The sequence below is a fragment of the Aquarana catesbeiana genome, linkage group LG04 (genome assembly GCF_042186555.1).
Source record: "Aquarana catesbeiana isolate 2022-GZ linkage group LG04, ASM4218655v1, whole genome shotgun sequence".
In the NCBI taxonomy this organism is placed as follows: Eukaryota; Metazoa; Chordata; class Amphibia; order Anura; family Ranidae; genus Aquarana; species Aquarana catesbeiana.
Window position 1 is genome coordinate 384,684,407 of NC_133327.1, and position 25,910 is coordinate 384,710,316.

Sequence of the window (25,910 nt, forward strand, 5' to 3'; positions counted from 1 at the left end):
AGAGTACCCGAGTACCTGTCACCAGCCCATCAGAGTAACCGAGTACCTATCTGCAGCTCAAGTTACCCGAGTACCTGTCTCCAGCCCATCAGAGCACCTGAGTACCTATCTGCAGCCCATCAGAGTACCCGAGTACCTATCTGCAGCCCATGCCTCATAGAATATATGTTGGGGTGTTTGCTTTCCAAAATGGGGTCATTTTGTGGGCAATTCCACTGTCCTGGTGCTCAAGGACCTTCAAAAGTGTGATAGGTAGGAATTAAATGAGATGTGTAATTTATGGTCCTAGAATGCCTGAAGGTACTACTTCAATGTTGGGCCTCTGTATGTGGCCAGGCTGTGTAAAAGTCTCACACATGTGGTATCGCTATACTCAGGATGAGTAGCAGAATGTGTTTTGGGGTATAATTTTTGCTATATACATGCTGTGTGTTAGAAATATCTTATAAATTGACAACTTTGTGTAAAAAAAATGCGTTTTCATTTTTTTCCCACATTTTCCAAAAACTTCTGGAAAAAAATGAACCGTTCAAAAGTCTCATTATGCCTCATAGATTATACGTTGGGGTGTTTGCTTTCTAAAATTGGGTCATTTTGTGGGCAATTTCATTGTCCTTTTGCTCTAGGGCCTTTAAAGGTGTAATAGGTGGGTGAGAAAAAAGATGTAATTTATGCTCCTAGAACGCCTGAAGGTGCTACTTCAATGTTGGGCCTTTGTATGTGGTATCGCCATACTCGGGAAGAGTAGGAAAAAAAATCTTCATTTTGCAAAGAATTGTGGGAAAAAAATTACAACTTAAACTCACAATGCTACTTAATACCTTGTAATGTCTGCTTTCTAAAAAGGGGTCATTTGGGGGGTATTTGTACTTTCCTGACTTGTTAGTGTCTCAAGAAATGAGATAGGCCTTCAGTACATCAGGTGTGATCAGATGTAATCAATTTTCAGTGATTGGCACCATAGTTTGTAGACTACTTTCACAAAGACCAAATAATATACACCAATTTGGGTGGTTATTTTTACCAAAGATATGTAGCAGTATAAATTTTGGCCAAAATTTATCAAGAAAAATTACTGATTTGCAAAACTTTATGACAGAAACAAAGAAATGGGCATTTTTTTCACAAAATGTACGGTCTTTTTTTATTTATAGCACAAAAAATAAAAAACCCAGTAGTGATTAAATACCACCAAAAGAAAGCTTTATTTGTGTGAAAAAAAGGACGCAAATTTCATATGGGTACAGTGTTGCATGACTGAGTAATTGTCATTCAAAGTGTGAGAGCGCTTGTATTGAGGTGGTAATCAAATTATATCTTTAAAAATGAATACAATTATTTTTGCATTCAGTTGGCAAAAATGTTTGCAATTGTCTTGATATCAGTGAGTAATGATCTCATCATGGTGTAAAAAATTGTGGTACCCTGGACACTAGTAGAATCTTACGACTTAAAGTGGTTCTGAAGGCTAAATGTTTTTACCTTAATGCATTGTATGCATTAAAGTACTTGTAAGCGATCACTTTGTAAAACAACCCATTCAGTTTAAAATTGAAATGAAAGGCAAAACATTTTTGTATAGATATATACAAAAAAAAAACATTATAAAACATTATAAATACCTTTTTCCCTTTTTATGAGTGATCACATTCCCTCTGCTCTCAGCTACATACAGTAAGAGCTGGGGGGAGGAAAAGCAACAGTACACTGAGCTTTCCAGTGAATGGCTGTGCAGCGGGGACATGGCAGGACAAGCGTGACCATTGGAGGAGAGTACACCGAGTTCCTAGCATAGCTAGAGAACTGACCACAGTGTGTTCTCCTGCTTAGTGTGGTCAGTTTGTAATAGAAAAGCAGAGGGATTGGCAGGAACTCCAGGGATTTCACATAAAAAGAAAATTGAGTACTGTCTGTGATACTTTTTTTATTTGCACTAACATACAATTTTCAGGACAAGCTTTCGGGGTATGTCCCCTTCTACAAGGTCTAAGCAGTACTGATTCACAAATGTTTAAGCAGAATGTTAAAGAAGAAAAAAAAAAAAAAAGATGAGGGAAAACCAAACACATACAAATCAATGGTAATAAAGATAGCAGCAGAGTTAGTGAGATAAAACAGAGGGAGAGCTATAGAATGCAGGGGGGGATACTAGTCACAGAGGGGTCGTAAAACTTTAGCATAATGTGTAAGGAAACCAATATTTAAATTCAGGCCATTATTTTTCATGTCAAAAAGAAGTATCATTCTTAGTTCAAACGTTTTCCTTTCCTGGATAGTTCTGAAATGCCCTTTAAGAACTAAAACATTGAGGTCTTCTATAGTGTGGTCCGGTTGTGAGAAATGATGTCCCACAGGTGTGCATAAACTGTCTTCTTTATGTTCTTTGATGGTATGTCTGTGCAAATTCATCCTCGCTTGCAACTTTTGTCCTGTTTCACCAACATAAGATCCTTTGCTGCACCTTTTGCATTGGATGAGGTACACAACATTACTGGAGGTACAGTTGTAAGATCCAATGATATTGAAGGTCCCACTTGTGTGTGTGTAACACTTTTGGATAGATTGATCTGGTTGCATAGTTTGCAGCGTTTTTTATTGTAGGGTTTGCTTCCATTATTTGTGACTTCATAATCAGAGTGAAGTTTCCTGCTGATTAGTTTGTGTATGAGGTTGGGTGGTTGTCTGAAAGCCAATAATGGGGGTTGTTGGAATATTCCTTTCAGAGTTTCATCCTCTGTTATAATGGGTTGTAAATCTTTGATTATCTTTTTGATCCCTTCAAGTGCTGGGTTGTATGTGGTGACTAGAGGTACTCGGTTATTTGTTTTTTTTCTCTGTGTATTGGAGGAGATTTTCTCTTTGGGTTTTCAAGGCTGTGTTTGTGCTGTTGTTGATGGTTTTGTCTTTGTAACCTTTCTTATGGAAGGAGTCTGCCAGTGTTCTGAGATGTTTATCTCTGTCTTCTGGGTCTGAACAAATTCGGTGGTATCTGATGGCCTGGCTGTGTATAATGGCCCGTTTAGTGTGTTGGGGGTGAAAACTGGAACTATGAAGATAGCTGCATCGGTCAGTCAGTTTTCTGTATATCGACGTGTGACGCTTGTCATCCCTGATGTATACTGTAGTGTCCAGGAAGTTGACGTGTGTTCGAATAGTCCATTTTTAGTTTGATAGATGGGCGAAAAGTGTTGATCAATGAGAAGAATTAGTTTAGATTTTCTTCACCTTCAGTACATATCATGAAGATATCATCAATATAGCTATAATATCTGTATGGCTTTTGTTGTATGCTGTTCAAGAATTTGTCCTCCAGGTCAGCCATAAATAAGTTTGCATATTGGGGTGCCATTTTGCTTCCCATAGCAGTACCCACACACTGGAGATAGATGTCATTATTGAAAGTGAAGTAGTTGTGTGTAAGAATGAATTCGATGAGCTGTGTCACATCCTCAGCCGTGTATTTGTGGTTTGGCGAGGATGATAAGAATCTTTGACATGCCGCCAACCCATCCTTTTGAGGGATGTTACTGTACAGAGATTCTACATCCATAGTGACTAGAAGTGTATTTGGTGGTAATTGTTGTATATTGTTAAGCTTGTTCAGAAAATCAGTGGTGTCTTGCAGGAAACTCGCAGTGTTCATGACTAAAGGTTTTAACATGTTTTCTACAAGGCCTGAGATATGTTCGGTAAGTGTATTCATACCTGTTATAATGGGTCTGCCTGGATTTCCTGGTTTGTGAATCTTGGGCAGCATGTAGAAGTCTCCAATTTCTGGATTATCCGGAATCGCATTGATGAGTTCTGAATGTAGGTGGCTTGGTATTGTCGCAATAAGACCTTTTAATTGCTTAGTAAAATCCTGGGTCGGATCATAATCCAGTTTTTTGTAGTAAGTAGTAATTGCCAGCTGCCTCTGGCCCTCTTGTATATATTTGTCTGTATCCATCACAACGACTGCTCCCCCTTTATCTGCTAGTTTGATGGTTATGGTTTGATTATTGTGCAGATCATGTACAGCTCTTCGCTCCAGTGGTGAAAGGTTGTATAATATTTTCTTTTGCTGGGTGGATATCAGGGATGTTACTCGCAGCCTGAAGCTGTCAATATAGGTATCCAGTTTGGGGTTGCGTCCTTGTGGAGGTGTGAAGTTGCTGTTCTTTTTGTCACCTTATTGTCCTAGGATTCCTTTCCATACTGTGAAAATATTCTTTGAGCCTTAGTCTCCTAAAGAATTCCACCATATCTGACCATACCTATAAATTATCCAATTTGGTGGTTGGGCAGAATGTGAGGCCTTTGGAGAGGACTGTTGTTTCTGGTGTAGAAAGTTGATGATTTGACAAATTTATGATTCCGAGTTCCTCTGTTATATCCACATTTTCTGTAAAGTCAGCATTTACACAAGGGATACCTTGGGATTCTGGATCGGTTTCCAAGTTGCTGATAGCAGGAGTTATAGAAGTTGTGTTTGTTTTGTGTTGTTTAGGTTGTATCCAAAAGGTCTGCTCTTGGTGTAGCTTTTGGTGTTTTTTTTGCTTCCTTTTCATGGCAAGTTTTTGCAGTTGTCTTTGTAAGGTTTCGATTTCATTCTTAATTTGGTTGATGCTTGTAGGGTCCAATGGTGTTGAGGTTTCAAACACCAACTTCTACAATCAAATCACATAAAAAGAAGCAATACAAAGAGAACAGGATACTTTCTCATACAAGTACATGGTATAGCAGGTACATATCAGGAATATGAAGTGTTGGGTTAGCAAACACTTTAAGGTAAAAAAAAAACTTCTGAGTGCAGCTCCCAGCCCCCCTAAGGCCTCATGCACACTGGACATTTTTTGATGTTTTTACAGCAGCCGTTTTTGGTTGTAGACGTTTTTTTCTACAGTCATTAAACTCTCCATCATGTTATCCTATGTGTCCATGCACATATAGGCTGTTATCAGCAGTTTTGGGCAGTGGTGTTTTTGAGCAGTAAAAAACCCCCCAAAACTAGTGGGTTCTGAGAGATGTTTTCAGCTGTAAAAACGCTCTAATGTTGATAAATGTCGATAAACGTTCAAAATTGTCACTCACCAGCGTTTTTTAACGTTTTTTGATCCATTGAAAAAAAAATGTTTTTAAATTTTTTTTTCTTTAAAAAAAAAAAAAAAAAAATGCTAAAACACTAATGCGGAAAAACGCTAAAAACGCCAATAAACGCTAAAAAATGCTATTGCAAAAACGTTGAAAAAAGTTGAAAAACACTGCAAATCTACTGACGTTTTTATAACGTTATTTTAACGTCCAGTGTGCATGAGGCCTTATACCTACCTAAGCCCCATCTCTATCCAGCGATGTGCATGAGACCAGAGGCTCTCTGGGGTCTCTCTCTCTCTCCTCATTGGCTCACACAGCAGTGGGAGCCATTAGCTCCTGCTACTGTCAATTGCAGCCAGTAAGCCAAGAAGAAGAGTAGTGGACAGGGCAATGTCCATTTACAGGAGCATGGCATGGGAGTGAGCCTGCTCAAGAGGCTTGCTATTGGAGGTACTCGGCAGGGGGGGGGAGCCAGGACCACCGGTGGGGGACCCAAAAAGAAGAGGATCAGGCTGCTCTGTGCAAAACCATTGCACAGAGCAGGTAAGTATGACATGTTTGTTATTTTTGTAAAGAAAAAATCTTGCCCATAAAAACACTTTCAAATCAAATTTCAGAAAATTTTCAAATCAAAGGAATTTCAGAAAATTCCTGCTGAATTGGTTAAAATTCATAGCTCTGGGTGGCCTTGGCGGCACTACCTCCCCACAAGACAAAAATTGATTTTATCAAAGCACCTGGTCCAAAAATTCTTGGCTGAACAGCGCTTGCATCCAATTAGATGTAAGCACTGTTCAGGTATTCAGCTGCTGTTTGAGCAGCGACTGCTGAATACAAAAGCCAGCAGCTGACATTCCTTTATCCACACTGCTTAGTGTGGATAAGGATTTCACCTGCTTAGCCCACAGGGGTGAACAAGAGGAATTTTGAAATGTGAACTAGTTAAGCCAAAACTTCAAAAGAGGGAATTGAAGTTTCCGGCAATTTGATAATTGAAGGATTGGTTGGAATGTAATGTCAGGAGGAAATGGTCATAATCTGAAGATAGGCAGAACTTGAGCACCCATGTACAGTCTGACCCTAGAATCCAAGAGGCTTCACAGGGACGGGATTGGTTTAAAGCCTAATACATGTACTGGACTTCAGCACTGCTGTTACCTTAGAAATGTAAGCCTATACAAATGTGACAGAAATATATGATGGAAAAAAAATACAAAAGTAGAGGTTACCTTCAGTGCAAATCTCATGGTAAATGATTAGTAGATCCAGAAATGTAGGCAGTTAGATTCATATGCATCTCTTGACTTATCCTGTAAATATCAATTACCTTACCTCCTTAACATCTCTATTGATCAGTGAGGCTACCCATCACATTGAAATGCAAAAGTAAGACTCTGAAAGTAGGAGAGGTGCCACCAAGCTCGATTTTTTAACAGGAAAAATCTATATATGCATGTAACTTCAGCTGTCTTTTTTTCTCAATCTACTGATCAAATTTGAAATGTGATTTTCACTGAAGGTAATTTTTCGGTTTATACATTTTTTATATCATATTCATTTGGTATGAAGTGACTTTATAAGTGAAGTTCTCTAAAGGTAAGTTTAAAGAATGGTGTTACATTAATGAATTATGTTTAAAAGCAGATATCCAAGTTGGATATATGTATATCTTACTTTTAGTGCAATATACCATTTTTTATACAGCGTTCAATTCAAGTCACTCTAGCAGTGTATCCAGTAGCATTTTTCTAGGTCTGTGTTAGCAACTTTTATGGCTGCACAAATTTTAGGTTGTCATGTAATGTGACTGCAGCAGATGATATTGTCATCTTGCTGAAGTTTTCTGCAATGAACTGTGCAATTGTCAGTGACATGGAAGAAAAGCCTGTGCATAGCGGGTGTGCCTAAGGACTTGTGGCACTTGTATATGAGTGCGGTATTAAGACATAACAGAAGGTGCCATCCCATATTGCTTCAGGGTGACTCTAGCCTCTGACAACGAATCAACTATGCAGCACAAACATGTGGAATATTATAAAAATATCTAGAAAGCAATTGTCCTAGGAGTTGGCAACTTGCTGAATTACATTAACCCAGAGAATGTGAGAGGGCAGCACACATCATCAGAAATCTGCTTTAATTTTACTTGCCTTGACATTACACCATTTTCACATTCACAGCTTTGTGATGTACTCTGTTATTCCTTATTTGTGCAGTGAATCTGGATTGGCCTGGTCTCTAAATCTGACAGCAATATTTACGCTGAACATAAAACCATCAAGATTGGCATATTACAGCTAGATGTAGCCAAAGTAAATATGTCAGGATACAAAACACTGCTAATTTGATTTTGAAGATGCGTGATACGGGGATGTCTATTAAAAGGAGCTTGTCACGCAAACAATAAAATGTTTAAAGTGATACTAAAGGATCATCCCACAGAGTCTGGGGTCCCTCGGCGGCTCTTACGGCTCCTCCCCACATTAGATAACCCCCTTGGAGAAGCGCTCTCCCAAGGGGGTTACCTTGCAGGCGTGCTCCCAAGTCCAGCATTCGGCATCCATAGAGGCTGAATGCGGGACTCGGCCCCACCCCCCACATCATTGGATTTCATTGACAGCAGTGGGAGCCAATGGCTGCACTGCTATCAATTGTTCCAATCAAGAGCCAGGAACCCATGGAGAGAGGGACGGCAGGGATGCGCTGACAGAAATTTGGGGCTCAGGTAAGTAAAACAGGGGGGCTAGGGAGCCGGTAACTGCAAGGTGTTTTTTCACCTTAATGCATAGGACTTGATCAACAAGGTTTGCAATGTTTTGTATTGATGTCTTTGTACTGATGTCTTTCTAAATAAATAAAATTTTAAAAACCAAACAAAAAAAAAAAATCAAAGAGGCAAACCAGATTTAATCAGAATGATAGGAAAAAGGGGTAAAAGGTTTCAATAACCCCTTTTTCCTCATGGGAGAGTGGCAGGATGGGCAGTTTCAAGTCTCCCCTTTGGGGAGCCAGCTAAGGCTCTCGGGTGGACACCTGGTGCTCACATGACCTGGGAGAGTAGTACATGTGACTTTCCCGGGCTTTTGGGGGTACTAGGGATGAAAACTGGATGAATCTGGTCAGATCCAGTGAAATAGGGCTATATAAATGGGGTTCCGTCTAGTCAGGCTCAGTCGCCTCAGAAGACAGGAGCTGTGGTGTTCTAGGAGTTTTCTCCATTGAGCAAACAGAGTCTTCTGGGGCCAGAAGATGAGCCTGATGCAGCGGCTGATCAAGCGGGCCGGTGAGGAAGGAGATGAAGATTGGATCCGGCGATGCCTAGACCTACCTCGGGCTCTGTGTCAAGAGGCTCCGGTGGGAACCACAACAGCCGTAGGAGGTCCAGGGAGCTCGGCGGCCAAAGTCGGGATGTCAGCAGTGGAATCCATCTTCTCCGGCATTGCGTCAGGATGAGGAAGGCGCCGAACAGAGAGAGGAAGTTCCGTGTCACAGGGTTCGTGACCCTTCGGCATCGAGGAGTGGATCGGCGAAGAGAAGGCGCATCCCTCGCCGAAGACACTCCCCTTCACCACCAGCAGCCAGACGAACGGAGCGATCGGTTTCGGGAGGAGGCAGCGCATCGAGAGGCGTGGCTAGGGGCGCGGCTAGAGCGTCAAATAACCCCAGAGTAAGTAGAATCTTGGCAGCAGGTTCGGCCGGAGGTGTGTCAAACGGCGTGTCAAGAGGCGGAGCTTCAACATGGCACTCATTCATTCCTCAGCAAGAGGAATCATCGTCATGGCAACAAGTAGCACAGCCTGAGGTCAGTAATAGAGCTGAATTTGAATTGACTGGCAATCCAACTACAATTAGTCAAGCACACAGAGAATTTGAGGAAGAGGGCTTAATGATATCTCAGGATGGTCAGCACACACAGCTACAAGGGAAGGGTGAGTCAGCTACTGTTCCTAGTTTAGTTAATATAGCTGAGCTTTTGGCTAAATTGGCTAAAGATATTACTTCAGCTACTAGTCAGGCTCAAGCTTTGCCAACGCAAGAAAATACCCTTATGGGAATCTGGGCGCCATCTAGTGGTTTGTTAGTTAATGATCAGTCCTCAGATTCCAATGCTTCATATCAATTAGCTAGATCACAGAATTTACCTGAAACATGTTTAAAAGAATCCATTGCTTGTAACATTTCTCCGTTGGGTTATCATTTATCTATTACAGTGAAAGAAAAAATTTGAAGAGGAGAATTTTTAGATATGTTATCCTTACTTCCTTCTGCTAAAGAGTTTATTAGTAAAGAAAAGAAAGAGGAGGATGATAGAAGGAGACCAGTTACGAGGTCATTTAATAACTGGTTGCAGGCTTTCTGCATTTTTTTGGGAATTATGTGTGAGAAATTTCCGGAAAAAAGCGTTGGCCTTTTTAAACATTTGGACATTGTTCTTGAGGCTTTTAAGAATTTTGGTGGCACTGCATGGTTTACTTATGATGAGGCATTTCGTCAGAAATTGTCGGTTCATCCAACATTACATTGGGGAGTGAAGGATGTGGGCCTTTGGCTCAACCTTTTTCTTCGCCAAAGGCTAAGTTTTGTTAAGCAGAGCCAAAGTTCTCAACCAACAAACAATTCCAATTATAGAAAAGGCATTTGTTTCAACTTCAACGATGGTCAGTGCAAATGGCCAAACTCGTGCAAATATCGACATGAGTGTGCCTTCTGCACAGGAACACATCCAATTTCAAAGTGTTTCAAAAAGATGTCAGCAAATAACCAACAATCAGGGATTGTTCAAAAAAGCAACTACACCAGTGAAATGGCAAGATATGCTCCCGTGGCTCAGAATGTTTCCAGACAAGTTGAGGGCTCAGCTGTTAATTGAAGGATTTAGAGATGGATTTTGGTTACCAGTTTTTTCGGGTAAAGGGTGTACTTTAGTTAATAATCTTAAATCTGTAGATCAATTTTCAGATGTAGTTTATACAAAGATTTTAAAAGAAATTATGGAAGGTAGGATAGCAGGTCCTTTTAGTTCTCCTCCTTTTAGTAATTTCAGAATTTCCCCTTTAGGAATTGTACCGGAAAAAAAAAAAAAAATTCTTTTAGATTAATTCATCATTCATTTGTCATTCCCTATGGGTCAATCTCTTAACGATCAAATTGATCATAGTCTTTCGTCGGTTACTTACGCCTCGTTTGAAGACGCTTTGTCCAAACTGAGATATTTAGGAAAAGGGGCCCTCATGGCAAAGGCTGATATTAAATCAGCATTTCGCCTTCTTCCTATTAACCCAGCATGTTTTAATTCTTTAGGTTTTTTCTTTAATAATCAATTTTATTTTGACAAATATTTACCAATGGGTTGTTTGTTGTCTTGTTTCTATTTTGAGTCTTTCATCTTTTTTAGAGTGGGTGGTTAGTGTACAGTCTGGTTCTCAATTTTTAATTCATTATCTAGATGATTTTTTATTTTTAGGTTCAGCGAATTCTTTTGATTGTTCGTTCTTATTAGACACATTTTTTAAGATCTGTAACGATTTTGGTATTCCGCTAGCTCTGGAAAAGACGGCCTGGCCTTCAACTTGTCTCGAATTTTTAGGTATTGCCATTGATTCAGAATTGATGGAATTTAGGTTACCGGAAGAGAAAATTAATAAACTTACAGCTTTATTGTCGGTTAAAAGATATGCAGTCTCGATTAGGCCTGTTAGCATTCGCTTCTAGAATTATGCCAATTGGCAAAGTTTTTTTCTAGAAAATTATATGTGGCCATTTCAGGATTAAAATCCCCCTTTTCTCATATTAGAATAACTCATGATATGAGAGAGGATTTATTAGTTTGGTTACAATTTCTTACACATTTTAATGGGAGATCTGTATGGCAAGAGGAATTTATTTTGGATAAAGACTTTTTTCTGTTCACTGACGCTGCTGGATCTTGTGGTTTTGCTGCAATTTGGCAAGCTCAGTGGTGCGCAGATCGTTGGAATCCCAAATGGCAACAGAAAGGTCTTTTTAAAAATATAGTCCTTTTAGAGTTGTTTCCAATAATTGTAGCGCTAGAGATTTGGGGTCCTTTAAAAATAAGCGAATATTAGTTAGGACGGATAATAAAGGAGTCATGTATGCGATTAACTGTTTAACATCGAAATCTCCGCCAGTCATTGTCCTGTTGCGTTACTTGATTTTCAAATGTCTAAATTTGAACATTTGGTTAAAAGTGATTCATGTGGCAGGTAAGGACAATGACATGGCGGACTCCTTGTCTCGCTTTCAGATGGATCGATTTTTTCAGCTGTTTCCAGATGCGGACAGAGTAGGAATACGGTGTCCTCCCAAATTATGGGATCTGGTTTGAGACCAATATCGGAATATATTAAAAATTCGGTTGCACCTTCGACATTGGCTGGATATCAATTGGCCTGGTTGCTTTGGCTTTCTTTTTTAAATTTGATCCGGGAACCTGCAGGTTCTTTTTCTGAAAATTTAGTACTGCTCTTTTTGAATTGTTTATTCGATAAAGGATATTCGTGGTCTTATGTGCAAAGGAACCTTTCCGGAGTTTCATTTTTTCTTAAGCTTAAGAATTTACCTTCTTGCTTGCATTATTTCTCAGTTCGTCAAGCATTGAAGGGTTATAAGAAAAAAATTTTTACTTGGGACCAGCGTAAACCTATTACTCCAGATATCTTAGGTAAACTTTGTTCAATCACTAAACAAGTTTGTTTTTCCGTATTTGAGTCAATACTATTTAAATCAGTTTTTTCTATTACGTTTTTTGGTGCGTTTGGAGTGTCAAAATAGTTTTTTATACAGGTCAATGACATTATTATCTCTGACTCAATGTTAAGAATTTTTATTAGAAGGTCGAAAACCGACCAACTAGGTAAAGTTATTTGGATTAATTTATATGCTTGTAGTAGCTCTCCTATTTGCCCTGTTCGGTTATTGAACGAATATTATTCTATTAGACCTTTCATGTATGATAATTTTTTCATACATGAGTCTGGTTCCCCGTTAACAAAGTATCAATTCAATTGTGTGTTTAAAAGATGTTTAGAATGGTTAAATTTACAGAATTCTCACCTTACATCGCACTCTTTTAGAATTGGAGCGGCTACAGAAGCAGCTAGATTAGGGTTAGACACTAATATGATAAAGAAAGTTGGTAGATGGAAATCTGACATTTATCTATTATATATTCGACCCAATCAATCTTTTTGATTCATTTCAGGTAAATGCCGGATAATATGGATTGTTGGACATTCCTATGTGTTTTGGGCACATCGGAGAGCTAAGAATAGAGTGTATTCTAACAATTTAGGTTTGGAACCTTTGCAGTTTAGCATTTTTTGGTATGGTAAAAGAGGTATGGTTTGGGAGAATTTAATGTCTGTAATAGGTAGGCTTCTTCAGCGTTTTCCACCTCCAGATGTATTAATTATACATCTGGGGGGGAATGATATAGGAAAACGAAAAACGTTAGACATCATTTTCGGAATTAGAGATGACTTACACAGGATACAATTGTCTTTTCCTCACACTGTTATTGTTTTTTCGGAAATTGGGCAAAGGTTGAGATGGCTTTCTCCACCTTCCATGCGACATGGGGAAAAGATCAGAAAAAGAGTGAATAGGGCAGTTGCAAAAATTTTACAGGCTTTGGGTATAATCTCATTAAGGCATGTGGAATTGGAAGGAAATATAAAAGGTCTATATAGAGAGGATGGAATTCATTTATCCGACATAGGTTTGGATATTTTTAATACAAATTTAAGTACTTGTGTTGAAATGGCCGCGGTGTGGGGTGTTTGTGACAGGTGGTTTTGAATCCATCTGTCTTTTGGATAATGTTGGTTTCTGATAATATTGATGCAGCCTGAGCCGTAGTGGCTAAGTTGTTTTAAGTTTATTGAGTTGGTGTTATTATAATAAATATAATATTGTCTTTAAACCAATAATAAAGCAGCCGCGGCCTTATTTATCCAACACTTGTCTGAGTTTATTATTATAAGATTATAGTTATTTAGTTATTAAGGATTCCTGCCTGCTGTCCCATGATAGGAAAAAGGGGTAAATGGTTTCAATAACCCCTTTTTCCTCATGGGAGAGCGGCAGGATTGGGGAGCCAGCTAAGGCTCTCAGGTGGACACCTGGTGCTCACATGGCCTGGGAGAGTAGTACATGTGACTTTCCCAGGCTTTTGGGGGTACTAGGGATGAAAACTGGATGAATCTGGTCAGATCCAGTGAAATAGGGCTATATAAATGGGGTTCCGTCTAGTCAGGCTCAGTCGCCTCAGCAGACAGGAGTTGTGGTGTTCCCCTCCCCCCTCCCAAATGTTTTGTTTTTTGTCGCGGCTGTAATTATGTGGTGGTGTCACCTTTGTAAAAAAAAAAAAAAAGAAAATTTTATATACAAAAGGGGGACAAATCTGTTTTTGAAGTTATCTGATATTAATATATGATGTGGATAATGTTGGTTTCTGATAATATTGATGCAGCCTGAGCCGTAGTGGCTAGGTTGTTTTAAGTTTATTGAGTTGGTGTTATTATAATAAATATATTGTCTTTAAACCAATAATAAAGCAGCCACGGCATTATTTATCCAACACTTGTCTGAGTTTATTATTATAAGATTATAGTTATTTAGTTATTAGGGATTCCTGCCTGCTGTCCCATAGCAACATAAATCACAGATGACATATTGTGCCATAAAGTACTAGGAAGATCGGTTTTACTTGTGCATTGTCCCAATTATTATATTTGCCACAGGGTCTCATCACAGGCACACTTGAGCAGACTATATTATATGAGAACCATGTTACCTGTCAAAGGATTTGTCTATTCATTCCTGAGTTTTACATAGCCCTGCCCTCCAGGTTGGTGGTCTTTCTTTTGTCAGCCACAGTTAAACCTGAACTCACAGTGTGCATTATAACCTGCAACAAGATAGAGCCCACTTCATTTCCTGGCTGGGGAAAAGCATCATCTAGCTCTTTCCACCCCAACCAGATTGTTCCTTGTCCACCCTTTTTATTCATTGGGTTATATATGCCTAACTCAAACTTTATTGTGCGGTAAAGAGGTTAATTTTCAAAGTATACTGTATATAGTTCATCTTTTACCAGTCTTTTTAGAAACATGTAACTCATTCCTCAGTAAATATACTTATAATATTATGGCTATTTACATCATAGCAGATGTTTTGATATGGGTAGCAAAATAAAATTGATCTGTAAGGATGGAGTAGGGTTTGCTGGCATCAGGCACTGTATATTTTTGGCACAGGATCAGCTTGTTAACGGCACAGAGGTGAATATGTATTAGCATATGACCTTATTAGTGTTAGGGCTTAAATGATAAGGATACTTTTTTCAAGCTTTTTTTTTTTTTTTTTTTTATTTATTCAAACCCGGAGTTAGACTTAACAGTAAAACAGTGCAGCCCTAGGCATGTAAGAAATTTGTATGGTAAAGCTAGCCCTAAGGGTTGTTTTTTCCCATCTCCAATGCCGTAGACTCAGTCCTAACATAACCAATATGTCACAGCTCAATACGTTTCCTTCTTGAAACTTAAAATACTTACAATAAATCTGGGTCATCACCTTTCTTCATCTAATTTACCATTTGCTTAAATCAGTTTATATTTTGTGACCATAACTGTAGACCAAATCTATTTTTATTTAATTGCGTGAAATTAAAATTGTAAGCTTTTTTAATATTTAAAACATTTTCCATTTCAGGGGAAGAAAACTTGTTGGCAATATTGAAAAGAAGATGGTGGAAGTATATGTTCTTAGGCATTATTGACATAGAAGCAACATATTTAGTGGTCAAGGCACACCAATATACCACCTTCATTAGCATACAGGTAAGTTATTTGACAATTTCAGGACATCTTAAATGTATATGTAAAGCCAATTGTTTTTTAGTTTTAAATAGAGCGTGAAAGAGTTAGAACCCCTATCAGGTTTTTATTGCTTATTCACCTCTCTATTTGACCTGGGGACCATTTTTGCCACAACAAAAAGTGATGGGATTCCAACATTTTACAGAACTAGAAGTGAAGTTTTCCAGTGAGGACACCTGTTTTGGTGACAACTGTCAAAGTTTCCATTCACCCCGTCACCAACAAGACACAGACTGCAAAAGAAAAAAAAATGAATATGACTTTTGTGTCTACCATAAAATAGTTTTCTCTGAGTCCATTGTCCATTAAGGAATACAGCTTTAACCAAGGGTTATACTACAGTCTACAGGAGAAATGGACATAGGAACTGAAGGGCACCTCCCAGATGAGGAAAAGCCTACATTCACTGCTCTAATAGAAAGGACTTCACCAAAAAAGGTACAACTTATCTTGAAACCCATAGGTCTGTACAACAGTCTGTATAATTCACTAAAAATAGTAGATCTGGAAACCAGAAAACCACTTTTAGAAACTTCTGCAACAACAAGTATCAAATCCATCTATCTAAAAGAAGCAGTGACTGGGAGGTAAACACTGACGGCTCTCTCTACATCCAGACCATTGGAGAGAGCTTGTCTTGAGGTAAACTTGAGCTGGACACAGGGAAGGTAGCACAATATCCTCATAAAGATGAAACATAGAGACCACTTTAGGCAAAGAAAGAGAACTTTGGACTCAAAACAACCCTATTTTAGTGTACAATACAATGGGAGACTCTACTTGCTGAAGTGATGGTGACAAAAAAGACTACTTTCATGGGATAACAACATCAATGAAATGTTCCTAATCTTCAAATGGGGGCTTTGTAACACTGATAAAACTAGAATGAAAACCCATGGTTAGAGTGAGGACTGAGCAGGGGTCAGCAATCCCCAGAATGAAATTAGTGAATTTTTTGCAAGAGGACATTTAAAAGAGCAGACAGGGCAGACACAACTCAAGATGATGTTTAAGGCTAAACATTATTTATAATCAATGTGTAATGATAATCCTGCGAGAAGTGGATTATGAGCTTTTAGCGTAATAGGGATAACTGAATCCGCAATGCCTCTGACTCCCAGAACCTGGGTTTCAACTGACAGGCCATAAAAGTGGGTGATTAAGAAACGGTATTAGATTAGTCCTTTAGATTTAACAGAACTGGCTGATCTGGAAGAGGCCATGGAATGTCAGCTAATAGATAAATCCAAAGTCAATCAAAGAAAGAGATTGCCCTCGTATTTATTCCTACTAAGTAAATGAATGAATGGAATGAAGAATGAAACTGCCTATTCAGACTCTGCAATTTTGGCAGTGTAAAGTAATGCATGTTTGATCCCTTATAAGATACCTAAAAATACTTTACTGTATATTATTTTAAATTACATAGATGTCCCATATTGTCCTTGAGTTCTCATGTACAATGCAGATGCTGTGGTGGTTTTCTCCAAAATCACCATGCTTGAATCCACACACACAGACAACCATACATAGTGTGCAAGAGACTCAGCCGAGGAAAGCAACAGCAGGTATTCGAATGGCACACACAGTAGAATAAAAACAGTGCCAGAGTTCCGGACAAGTAAATAAATGAAACGAAAAGTAAAATGGGCACATGCCCAAGTAAAAAAATAAGGAGGATTTCCTGGTATGGCAAAACACCTCAACTGAACTAAATGTGCAGATCAGGTAAAAGAGCAAGTAGACACAACAACTACCTTACAGTCCAGATAGTGGAGCCATAACTCACATGCCCTGCCTGTAATCTTATTATATAGGATAATAGCATAATAAAGGGGGAGGGTAGTAATAATTTCCTCACATATTTCCAGGTCAGGTACAGCTGTAAGGAAATGCACATACACAGTCTCATAATCAGATAAGAGGTAAAAACTTCTCACACAGCATGTAACTACTCATGACTGCAAGTCTTCAGACACAGGGACAGGATGAACACTGCCACAACTCTGATCCCCGAAAACTCCACAAGCAATACCCAGAAGTGCTGGTCTGACCTGATGGCAGGGTCCTGTGCTAACTGGAACACAGATGGGATGTCACTGCTGTCTGAAGGACCGTTGCACCGAGATCACTAGTGAATTAAATGAACTGGTAAATTCTAGCTCTTTGGCTATCTGAAGAGACTACCCGGCATGATTCTACTAGTAACTGTTCGTGGAAGAAAAATCTTCAAGGGAAAGATCTAACACAAAGGAAGGAGACGTCCATTCTCCTCAGGACTCTAAGCATAACTGGCAAGCTTTGAGGTTGTTATGGGGTTATAACTAAAAGTTTATAAAGTAATACATCACGGAACACTACTTTTTAAAAATAATTTCAAAGAGTGTTTCAGTGATGATAGGAAAACCTTGCTTTGATTTATATGTAGTCACACACTTCACAAAGGCTACTTGTAAACAACAGTGATACAACATGCCATTTACAGTACTTAGGAGTCTCAAGATAAATCATTCAGATACAGTATTTTTATAGAATAACACTGTATTTTATGCTTGGATCACAGTGCTAGATGTTAGCAGAGGATGGTGGTGTATCTTTAATATGGAATTACTACTGCTATTGCTGAGCAAAACATGGGTGCTGCCAGAGTCCCAAGTCCCAACTAAAACCAGCTAATCACATAACATGGTGGGTGTGGGTCAAATCACATTGGGATGCTGCTATGCTACTGTGTGCTCTTCAGTACAATTAATCTAATGGCTATGTAGTCATGTACATCCCTGCAGTGTGCCAAGCATTCCCCAGCTGCAAAAAAATGCACTGAGCTGGATGGTTCACTACACATAAATAACCACTTTAATACAGGGCACTTATACCCCCTTCCTGCCCAGACTAATTTTCTGCTTTCAGCGCTCTCACACTTTGAATAGCAATTACTCAGTCATGCGACACTGTACCCAAACAAAATTGTTATAATTTTTTTATAATTTTTTTCACACAAATAGAGCTTTCTTTTGGTGGTATTTAATCACGACTGGGTTTTTTATTTTTTGTGACATAAGTGAATGAGTGAAAATCTTGAAAAAAAAAAACACACCTTTTTTTTAGTTTCTATGATAACATTTTGCAAAAAATTCATTTTTGTTTATAAATTTGGGCCAAAATTTATACTGCTACATATCTTTGGTAAAAATAACCCAAATAAGTGTATATTATTTGATCTGTGTGAAAGTTATAGAGTCTACAAGCTATGGTGCCAATCATTGAAATTGATCACACCCGATGTACTGATGGTCCATCTCATTTCTTGAGGCCCTAAAATGACAGGAAAGTACAAATACCCCCCAAATGACCCCTTTTTAAAAAGTAGACAGTCCAAGGTATTTAGTAAGAGGCGATGCAAGTTTTTTGAAGTTGTAATTTTTTTCCCACAATTCTTGGGAAAATTAAGAAATTCTTTTTTTTACACAAAATTGTCATAATAACAAGTTATTTCTCACATACATTCTGCTACTCCTCCCGAGTGGGACTTTTTCACAGCCTGGCCACATACAGAGGTCCAACGTGCAGGAAGCACCTTCAGGCGTTCTAGAAGCATTAATTACACATCTAATTTCCTAACGACCTTATACACTTTTGAAGGCCCTGGAGCACCAGGACAATGGAATTACCCACAAAATGACCCCATTTTGTAAAGCAAACACCCCAACATATATTCTATGAGGCAAAATTAGTTTTTTGAACGGTTCATTTTTTCCACAAGTCTTCGAAAAATGTGGAAAGAAAATGAAATTTTTTTTTTTTTTTTTTACACAAAGTGGTCAATTTATAAGCTATTTCCAACACACAGCATGTATATAGCAACAATTACACCCCAAAATACATTCTGCTACTCGTCCTGAGTATGGCTCTACCAAATGTTCACGACTTTTACACAGCCTGGCCACATAGAGAGGTCCAAAATTTAAGTAGTACCTTCAGGCATTCTAGGAGCATACATTACACATCTAATTTCATTCCTACCTATCATACTTTTGAAGGTCCTGGAGCACCAGAACAGTGGAATTACCCACAAAATTACCCCATTTTGGAAAGAAAACATCCCAACGTATATTCTATGAGGCATGGGCTGCAGATAGGTACTCGGGGACTCTGATGGGCTGCATATAGGTGCTTGGGTACTCTGATGGGCTGAAGACAGATGCTCGGGTAATCTGATGGGCTGCAGATAGGTACTCAGGTACTCTGATGGGCTGGTGACAGGTACTTGGTTATGCTGATGGGCTGGTGACAAATAACTGGGTACTCTGATGGGATGGTGACAGGTAATCTGATGCTGGTGACAGGTACTCTGATGGGCTGGTGACAGGTACTCTGATGGGCTGGTGACAGGTACTCTGATGGGCAGTGACAGGTACTCTGATGGGCAGTGACAGGTATTCTGATGGGCAGTGACAGGTATTCTGATGGGCAGTGACAGGTACTCTTTATTTGGGGGGAGATCGGGCACTGTGCTTTTACTTTTTCGTTCCAGATCTCCTCCTCACACAGTGAGGAAGATAACCTGGAAACGGCATTGTTGACATTTGTGACCTGCTGTGATTGAACACAGCTGGTCACGTGATAAAGAGCCAATTTCATTGTCACTTTACCGTGATCGGGGATGGGCTGTGTCCGAGGGACACGTCTCATCCCCGATTGCTGCGCGACTCTGGGGGGAGGGCACGAGCGGCGATCACAAGCAGTACACATGTGATCGGCTGTGAACGGACACAGCCGGTCACATGGTAAAGAGCATATCCCCAACCGGCCCGCAGGAGCAGTCAGAACATGGGACATCATATGATGTCCACGCAGAATGGGAAAGTGTTCCTGTCGGCGTCATTTTACTATGGCCCGGTATGGAAGTGGTTAATCAACATGGCATGCTAAAATGAGCACAGGTTTATAGTTTTTACATTAGTAAACATTGCATATCCTATACTGCACAATCATGGTTAAAAAAGGTGCATCTATAGATCCTACCATTGCTCCACACATTGTTTCTTCCTAAACACATTTTTATTTAATTTATCAGTGTATACTGCTGTTAACGCAGTCGTTCAATTTTTCTATTTCCTACTGTCTCCCCATGTGTAATCTGTTGTAGTATATTGAATGTATATTTTGCCTAAAATGTAAGGCTATATACTTGACTTTTAGAAGGTAATAATTTTAACTGCAGGCAGGCCCTAGTTGTATTTTAGATTATTTAAAGAAATTTAGCAACATCACATCTGACACAACCCCCTATTATACATTAGAAGCAATTCTGCAAATTGATCATGAGCTGTATTAGGCAGGCATGCATGATTACACAGCAAAATCTTCAATTCCATATAAATTATAAAAAAATGGTGAAAATGACACATGCAGCCACATTCCATAGTCTGCATTTATTGCTGTGGGAAAACATATTACACATTATGGAAATGGAAATCATTTGCATATAATGTTTGTGGAGGACCACACTTCACGTTTTACCACCTCTTCCATTCCACAGCTTCATTGTCTAGACTTTCCTTAATTTTATGGCTGAACATTAGACACAGTGGGCCTGTACCTACAGGGGGCAGAAACAAGGAAATGTTTTTTCCTGTAGAGTTCCTGACCACATGTTGTCCATTATAACTAAAAAAATTGTCATCTCATATTTGTCTATTTATACATTGTCACAATATTGTAAGCTAGGTTAAAGTCCAATTTCCAGCTTCCACTACTTTGCAGACCCCCACCCCTCTTGTAACATCCCTATACCCTTTTTTAGGTGTGGATACCTATCTTTTTTTCATGGGTCTTTGATCTCCAGTTGCATGATGTCATATGCCCTCTTCCTCTGGGAGTGCATAGGCCCTAAATGTTGCATAAGATAGCACCCACAGCATGTTTGTCCAAGCTTTTTAAAGACATGCCCCAAGGTGTGGGTCCTTGGATGCCTTGGGCTGTCAGGGTGGGGATTAAATGACACTAGACATTTTTCAAACTGGAAGAGGACTGGTACTGGATGACCGGAGTGCTGAGCTTGTGGGAACAGTGCCTCTGAGAAGATAAGTACTGCATTAACACAATATTAACCACTTCATCCCCGGAAGATTTTACCCCCTTCCTGACCAGAGCACTTTTTACAATTTGGCACTGCGTCACTTTAACTGACAATTGCACGGTCATGCAACGCTGTACACAAACATTTGCGTCCTTTTTTCCCCACAAATAGAGCTTTCTTTTGGTGGCATTTGATCACTTTTGCGGTTTTTATTTTTTGCGCTATAAACAAAAAGACAATATTTTAAACTTTTTGCTATAATAAATATCCCCTCATTTTTTTTTTTCTAAAAACAACTTTATTCATCAATATGTATTCTTCTACATATTTTTGGTAAAAAAAAAAAAAAAAAAAATCACAATAAGCGTATATTGATTGGTTTGCACAAAAGTTGTAGCATCTATAAACTATGGGAAAGATTTATGGCATTTTTATGGCGTTTTTATTTATTTTTTTACTAGTAATGGCGGTGATCTGCAATTTTTAGCAGTATTGCGACAGACAGATCAGAGACTTTTGACACATTTTTGGTACCATTGACACTTATAGAGCGATCAGTGCTATAAAAACGCACTGATTACTGTATAAATGTCACTGGCAGGAAAGGGGTTAACACTAGGGGGCGATCAAGGTGTTAACTGTGTGTTCCCTCACTGTGTTCTGTGTGGGAATGGGACTAACTAGGAGAGATGACAGATCACTGTTCCTACTTTGTAGGAACACACGATCTGTCTTCTTTTTTCTGACAGCACAGGGATTTGTGTGTTTACACACACAAATCCCTGTGCTGGCTCTCGTGCACGCAATTGCGAGTGGCCGGCGGCGATCGCGCCCACTGGCCACGCGCATCGGGTCACCCGCTGTGCAGCTGGCACGCTCACGTGCCCTCTGGTGGCTCTCCTGGGGAAAGCCGTATATATGGGGGATTTCGCCCAGGAGAGCCATTCTGCCACAGTATATCTGCGTGAGCCGGTCGGAAACCGGTTAAAAAAATTATTACTAAAGTTGAAAAACAACAGAATACCAATTTTCTGGAAGTTTAATGGCCTGTTCACACCAGAACCCAGTGAGGGAAAGGTACGTTCTGTGCAGGTTTCCCGCACTGAACACAAAACGCACTACCTTCGCAATCTGCTGTGGTGCCAATGCAATGGCACAACAAATCTGCGCTACCATGTGATTTAGTGCGGCAAGTTTTGTGCATGCATTACTTTCCCTGTGTGCTGGTGATCAAATGAATGGGCTGCAAAATTGCACCGCATGGGAATATGCAGGAATCACACAGGAACGCGGTGTGAACCGGCCCTAAAGGTGCCCAAATATCATTTTTAGTTCAGATGCAAGATTCAAGTGTAAGAAACTTCTAAGCAAATGTGGTTCTTTTCTCAGTCATTAAAGTGGTTGTAAATTATTTTGTTTTCCTTTAAAAACATCAAACATCTCTGTACTTACCTGCTCTGTGTAATGGAATTGCACAGAGTGGCTGAACCTCCTCTTCTCTGGTCACCTGCCAGCGCTCCTGGCTCCTCCTCTCTGTCCACTGCTGTGTCCATTGACATTGACTTGGACTCGCCCCCCCCACTCTCCTGTCACTGGCTTTGATTGACAGCACTGGGAGCCAATGGCTCCCAGTGCCCCAACAAAGCCAGTGAGACTGGGAAGTGAGGGGAGAGAAGAGCTGCAGATATGCACAGCGGTGGATTGAATGAGGGCTCAAGTAAGTATAGGAGGGGGTATGGGGCCAAAATCGATGCCTAAACATTTTTTAACCACTTAAGGACCAGCCTTGTTTTGGATTTTAGGTGTTTACATGTTTAAAACAGGTTTTTTTGCTAGAAAATTACTTAGAACCCCCAAACATTACATATGGTTTTTCTTCTAACACCCTAGAGAATAAAATGGCGGTCGTTGCAATACTTTTTTTTGCACCGTATTTGTGCAGCGGTATTAAAAGCGCACTTTTTGGGAAAAAATTCACTTTTTTTAATAAAAAAATAAGACAACAGTAAAGTTAGCCCAATTTTTTTTATATTGTGAAATATAATGTTACGCCAAGTAAATTGATACCCAACATGTCACGCTTGAAAATTGCGCCCGCTCGTGGAATGGAGTCAAACTTTTACCCTCAAAAATCTCCATAGGCGACGTTTAAAAAATTCTACAGGTTGCATATTTTGCGGTACAGAGGAGGTCTAGGGCTAGAATTATTGCGCTCGCTCTACCGGTTGCGGCGATACCTCACATGTGTGGTTTGACCACCGTTTTCATATGTGGGCGCTACTCGCGTGTGCGTTCGCTTCTGCGCCGCTACCGACGGCTCCGTTAAGCGGCGGAGGGCACCTGATCGCGGCGGGAGGGGGGGGCCCTCTCCCGTCACCAATAAAAGTGATCTTGCGGCGAATCCGCCGCAGGGACCACTTTTATCTGAAAGCCGGCCGCCGCACGAAAACGGGGATACCGGGGTTATGGAAGCTAGCTGCTGCCATAACAACGATATCCCCGTTCAAAGTTTGGACGTACATCGTCGTGCGGCGGTCGGTAAGTGGTTAACTTGATGCAAGGAATGCATTAAGGTAAAACATGGTTAGGCTTTAGAACCACTTTAATCTTGGGTAAAGATCAAAAAGCGAAAACACTGGTAGGATAAAAAATGTACAGTAAAATTGATAGGGCTGCAGTCTGTGAGGTAGAAACAAATGAACAGTTTCAGCTTGTTTTTCTGGGTTTTTTTTGTGGAAAATGGTTGATTTGTTAGAAAGCAATCAGTTTTCTGGATGTTCCTAGTAGGTGTTGAACAATTAAAAGTAAAAAAAAAGTAAAAAAAAAATAACAAACACGTGTTTCCCATAAAGAAGATACTCTAATGCCCCGTACACACGAGCGGAAATTCCGACAGCAAAAGTCCGATGAGAGCTTTTGGTCTGAAAATGCGACCGTGTGTATGCTCCATCGGATATTTGCTGGCGGAATTCCAGCCAGCAAAAGATTGAGAGCATGTTCTCAATTTTTCGGCTGGAAAAAGTTCCGATCTGAAATTCCGATCGTCAATTCCGACGCGCAACATTCCTACGCATGCTCGGAAACAATTTGACATATGCTCGGAAGCAATTAACTTTATTTTCTCGGCTCGTCGCAGTGTTGTACGTCACCGCGTTCTTGACGGTCGAAAGTTCAGCAAACTTTTGTGTGACCGTGTGTATGCAAGCCAAGCTTGAGTGGAATTCCGTTCGGAAAAACCATCCAAGGTTTTTCCAACGGAAATTCTGCTCGTGTGTATGAAGCATTATACACATTCAAGCATTCTAAATAAAATAAAATAAAATGTTGTCAGTATGTAAGACATAAAAGTTATATGTTACCATATTTTAGCATTACCAGGCAAAAAAACAGGCATAATCATTCTTGTATCAGCTCATATGTAAGTAGAAAAAAAGTATAATTAAGAGATACAAATCTATAAATTGATCTAAGCAATTCCACAAAGCTCATTTGCTGTGAGTTGTCTACAGTGCTAATGAAGACCACTATTACTTAATATAGTAAACACTGTGGGAATATGACGATTGCCATTATCATTTAATGACTAAAAAATAAAGATACTGTACATTTTCATAAACAAAATCTGAAAATGCAGTTTAATAACCTTGTATTTATTTGTTCTTTTCTTCAAAATATATGCCTAATTTCTGTACTGTGCTAACGTAATTGGACCATATACTAAAGAAGATATTATTAATCATTTTGTGTGGGTGTACTTCTTGCTGTAGCTTCAGATGTGCCACAATTCTAAACAGTCATGATAAAATGCAATTTGTGTTTTCATAATATATGTGATAACAACATTACATCTACAATTTGCCATTTCCTTTCATATTGCTCTCCAGTGTTTTTATGGCACACCTTACAAAGGCTGACCTCAGATGATGCTTGTTGGATGGTCCATTAGAAAGATAATTTATACCACATATTGTGCAGCAATGAAACGTTTTATTAAACTGCTCCCAGTGGTGTAGCCTAGTGATATACTGAGAACAGTGACAAGAAAGCACATAGGAATAGATAAGGGATAAGGTGCAGGTAGGTGTGTTTGCTTATTCCTGATGTTGGTGAAGTCAAGGTTCTGGAAACGTGAAACTAAATCAGACACAGCAGGGGGTTTTCTGGCAAATGCCTTGCACCCCTGGGGTCATTGGTTTGAATCTCAGCCAGGACACTATCTGCATGGAGTTTGCATGTACTCCCTGTGTTTGTGTTGGTTTCCTCTGGGTACTCTGTCCCACACTCCAAAGACATGCTGGTAGGTTAATTGGCTTCAGTCAAAATTGACCTTAGTGTGTATGTAAAAATTACATTATGCATTCCAGTCCAAAGTTAAGCAAATTATATGGAAAAGGCATTCAAGTGAATCAGACATGGTGCCCAGAGAGCTGGCCCATAGAATTGCTTAGCATCGGATATGACTAAACATATACAATACAAACTATCTTTATTTTGTTAGGACAGTTCAGTGAGTGCCTCATTGAAATGGACATACCTTTACCATTCTGCATTGGAAAATTTGCATGAATTAGTTTACAACTACTATACAGTTAGTATGTGCTTTGTATGCTTTATCAGGTCAGCCCTTAGGGCCATGTCACAAAGCAATTCTTCGCCAATAGCTCAATAGCAATCATTAAAATTGCCTATACACAAAACAGGACTTTTCATTATACTGCATTATGTCACAATCATATTGCAAACCTTTAAACCCTTACAAGCAGTAAGATTCCTTGTTACATTTGGAATATGATTAGGGCTATCACCTCCATTTAACCAGCCTACTATGTGCAGCCAGCAAGACTTTGAACTTA

General features: G+C 39.5%; 1 protein-coding gene across 2 annotated transcripts in view; it reads left to right on the forward strand.

Moving 5' to 3' along the window:
- The window catches only part of SLC35F1 (solute carrier family 35 member F1), a 564,673-nt gene that overhangs the window by 417,610 nt on the left and 121,153 nt on the right, over window positions 1-25,910 (forward strand). For both annotated transcript variants that reach the window (XM_073627155.1, XM_073627154.1), the window contains exon 3: window positions 14,809-14,936. In XM_073627155.1, coding sequence (XP_073483256.1) covers window positions 14,809-14,936 — 128 coding nt within the window. The remainder of the gene's footprint in view (window positions 1-14,808; window positions 14,937-25,910) is intronic.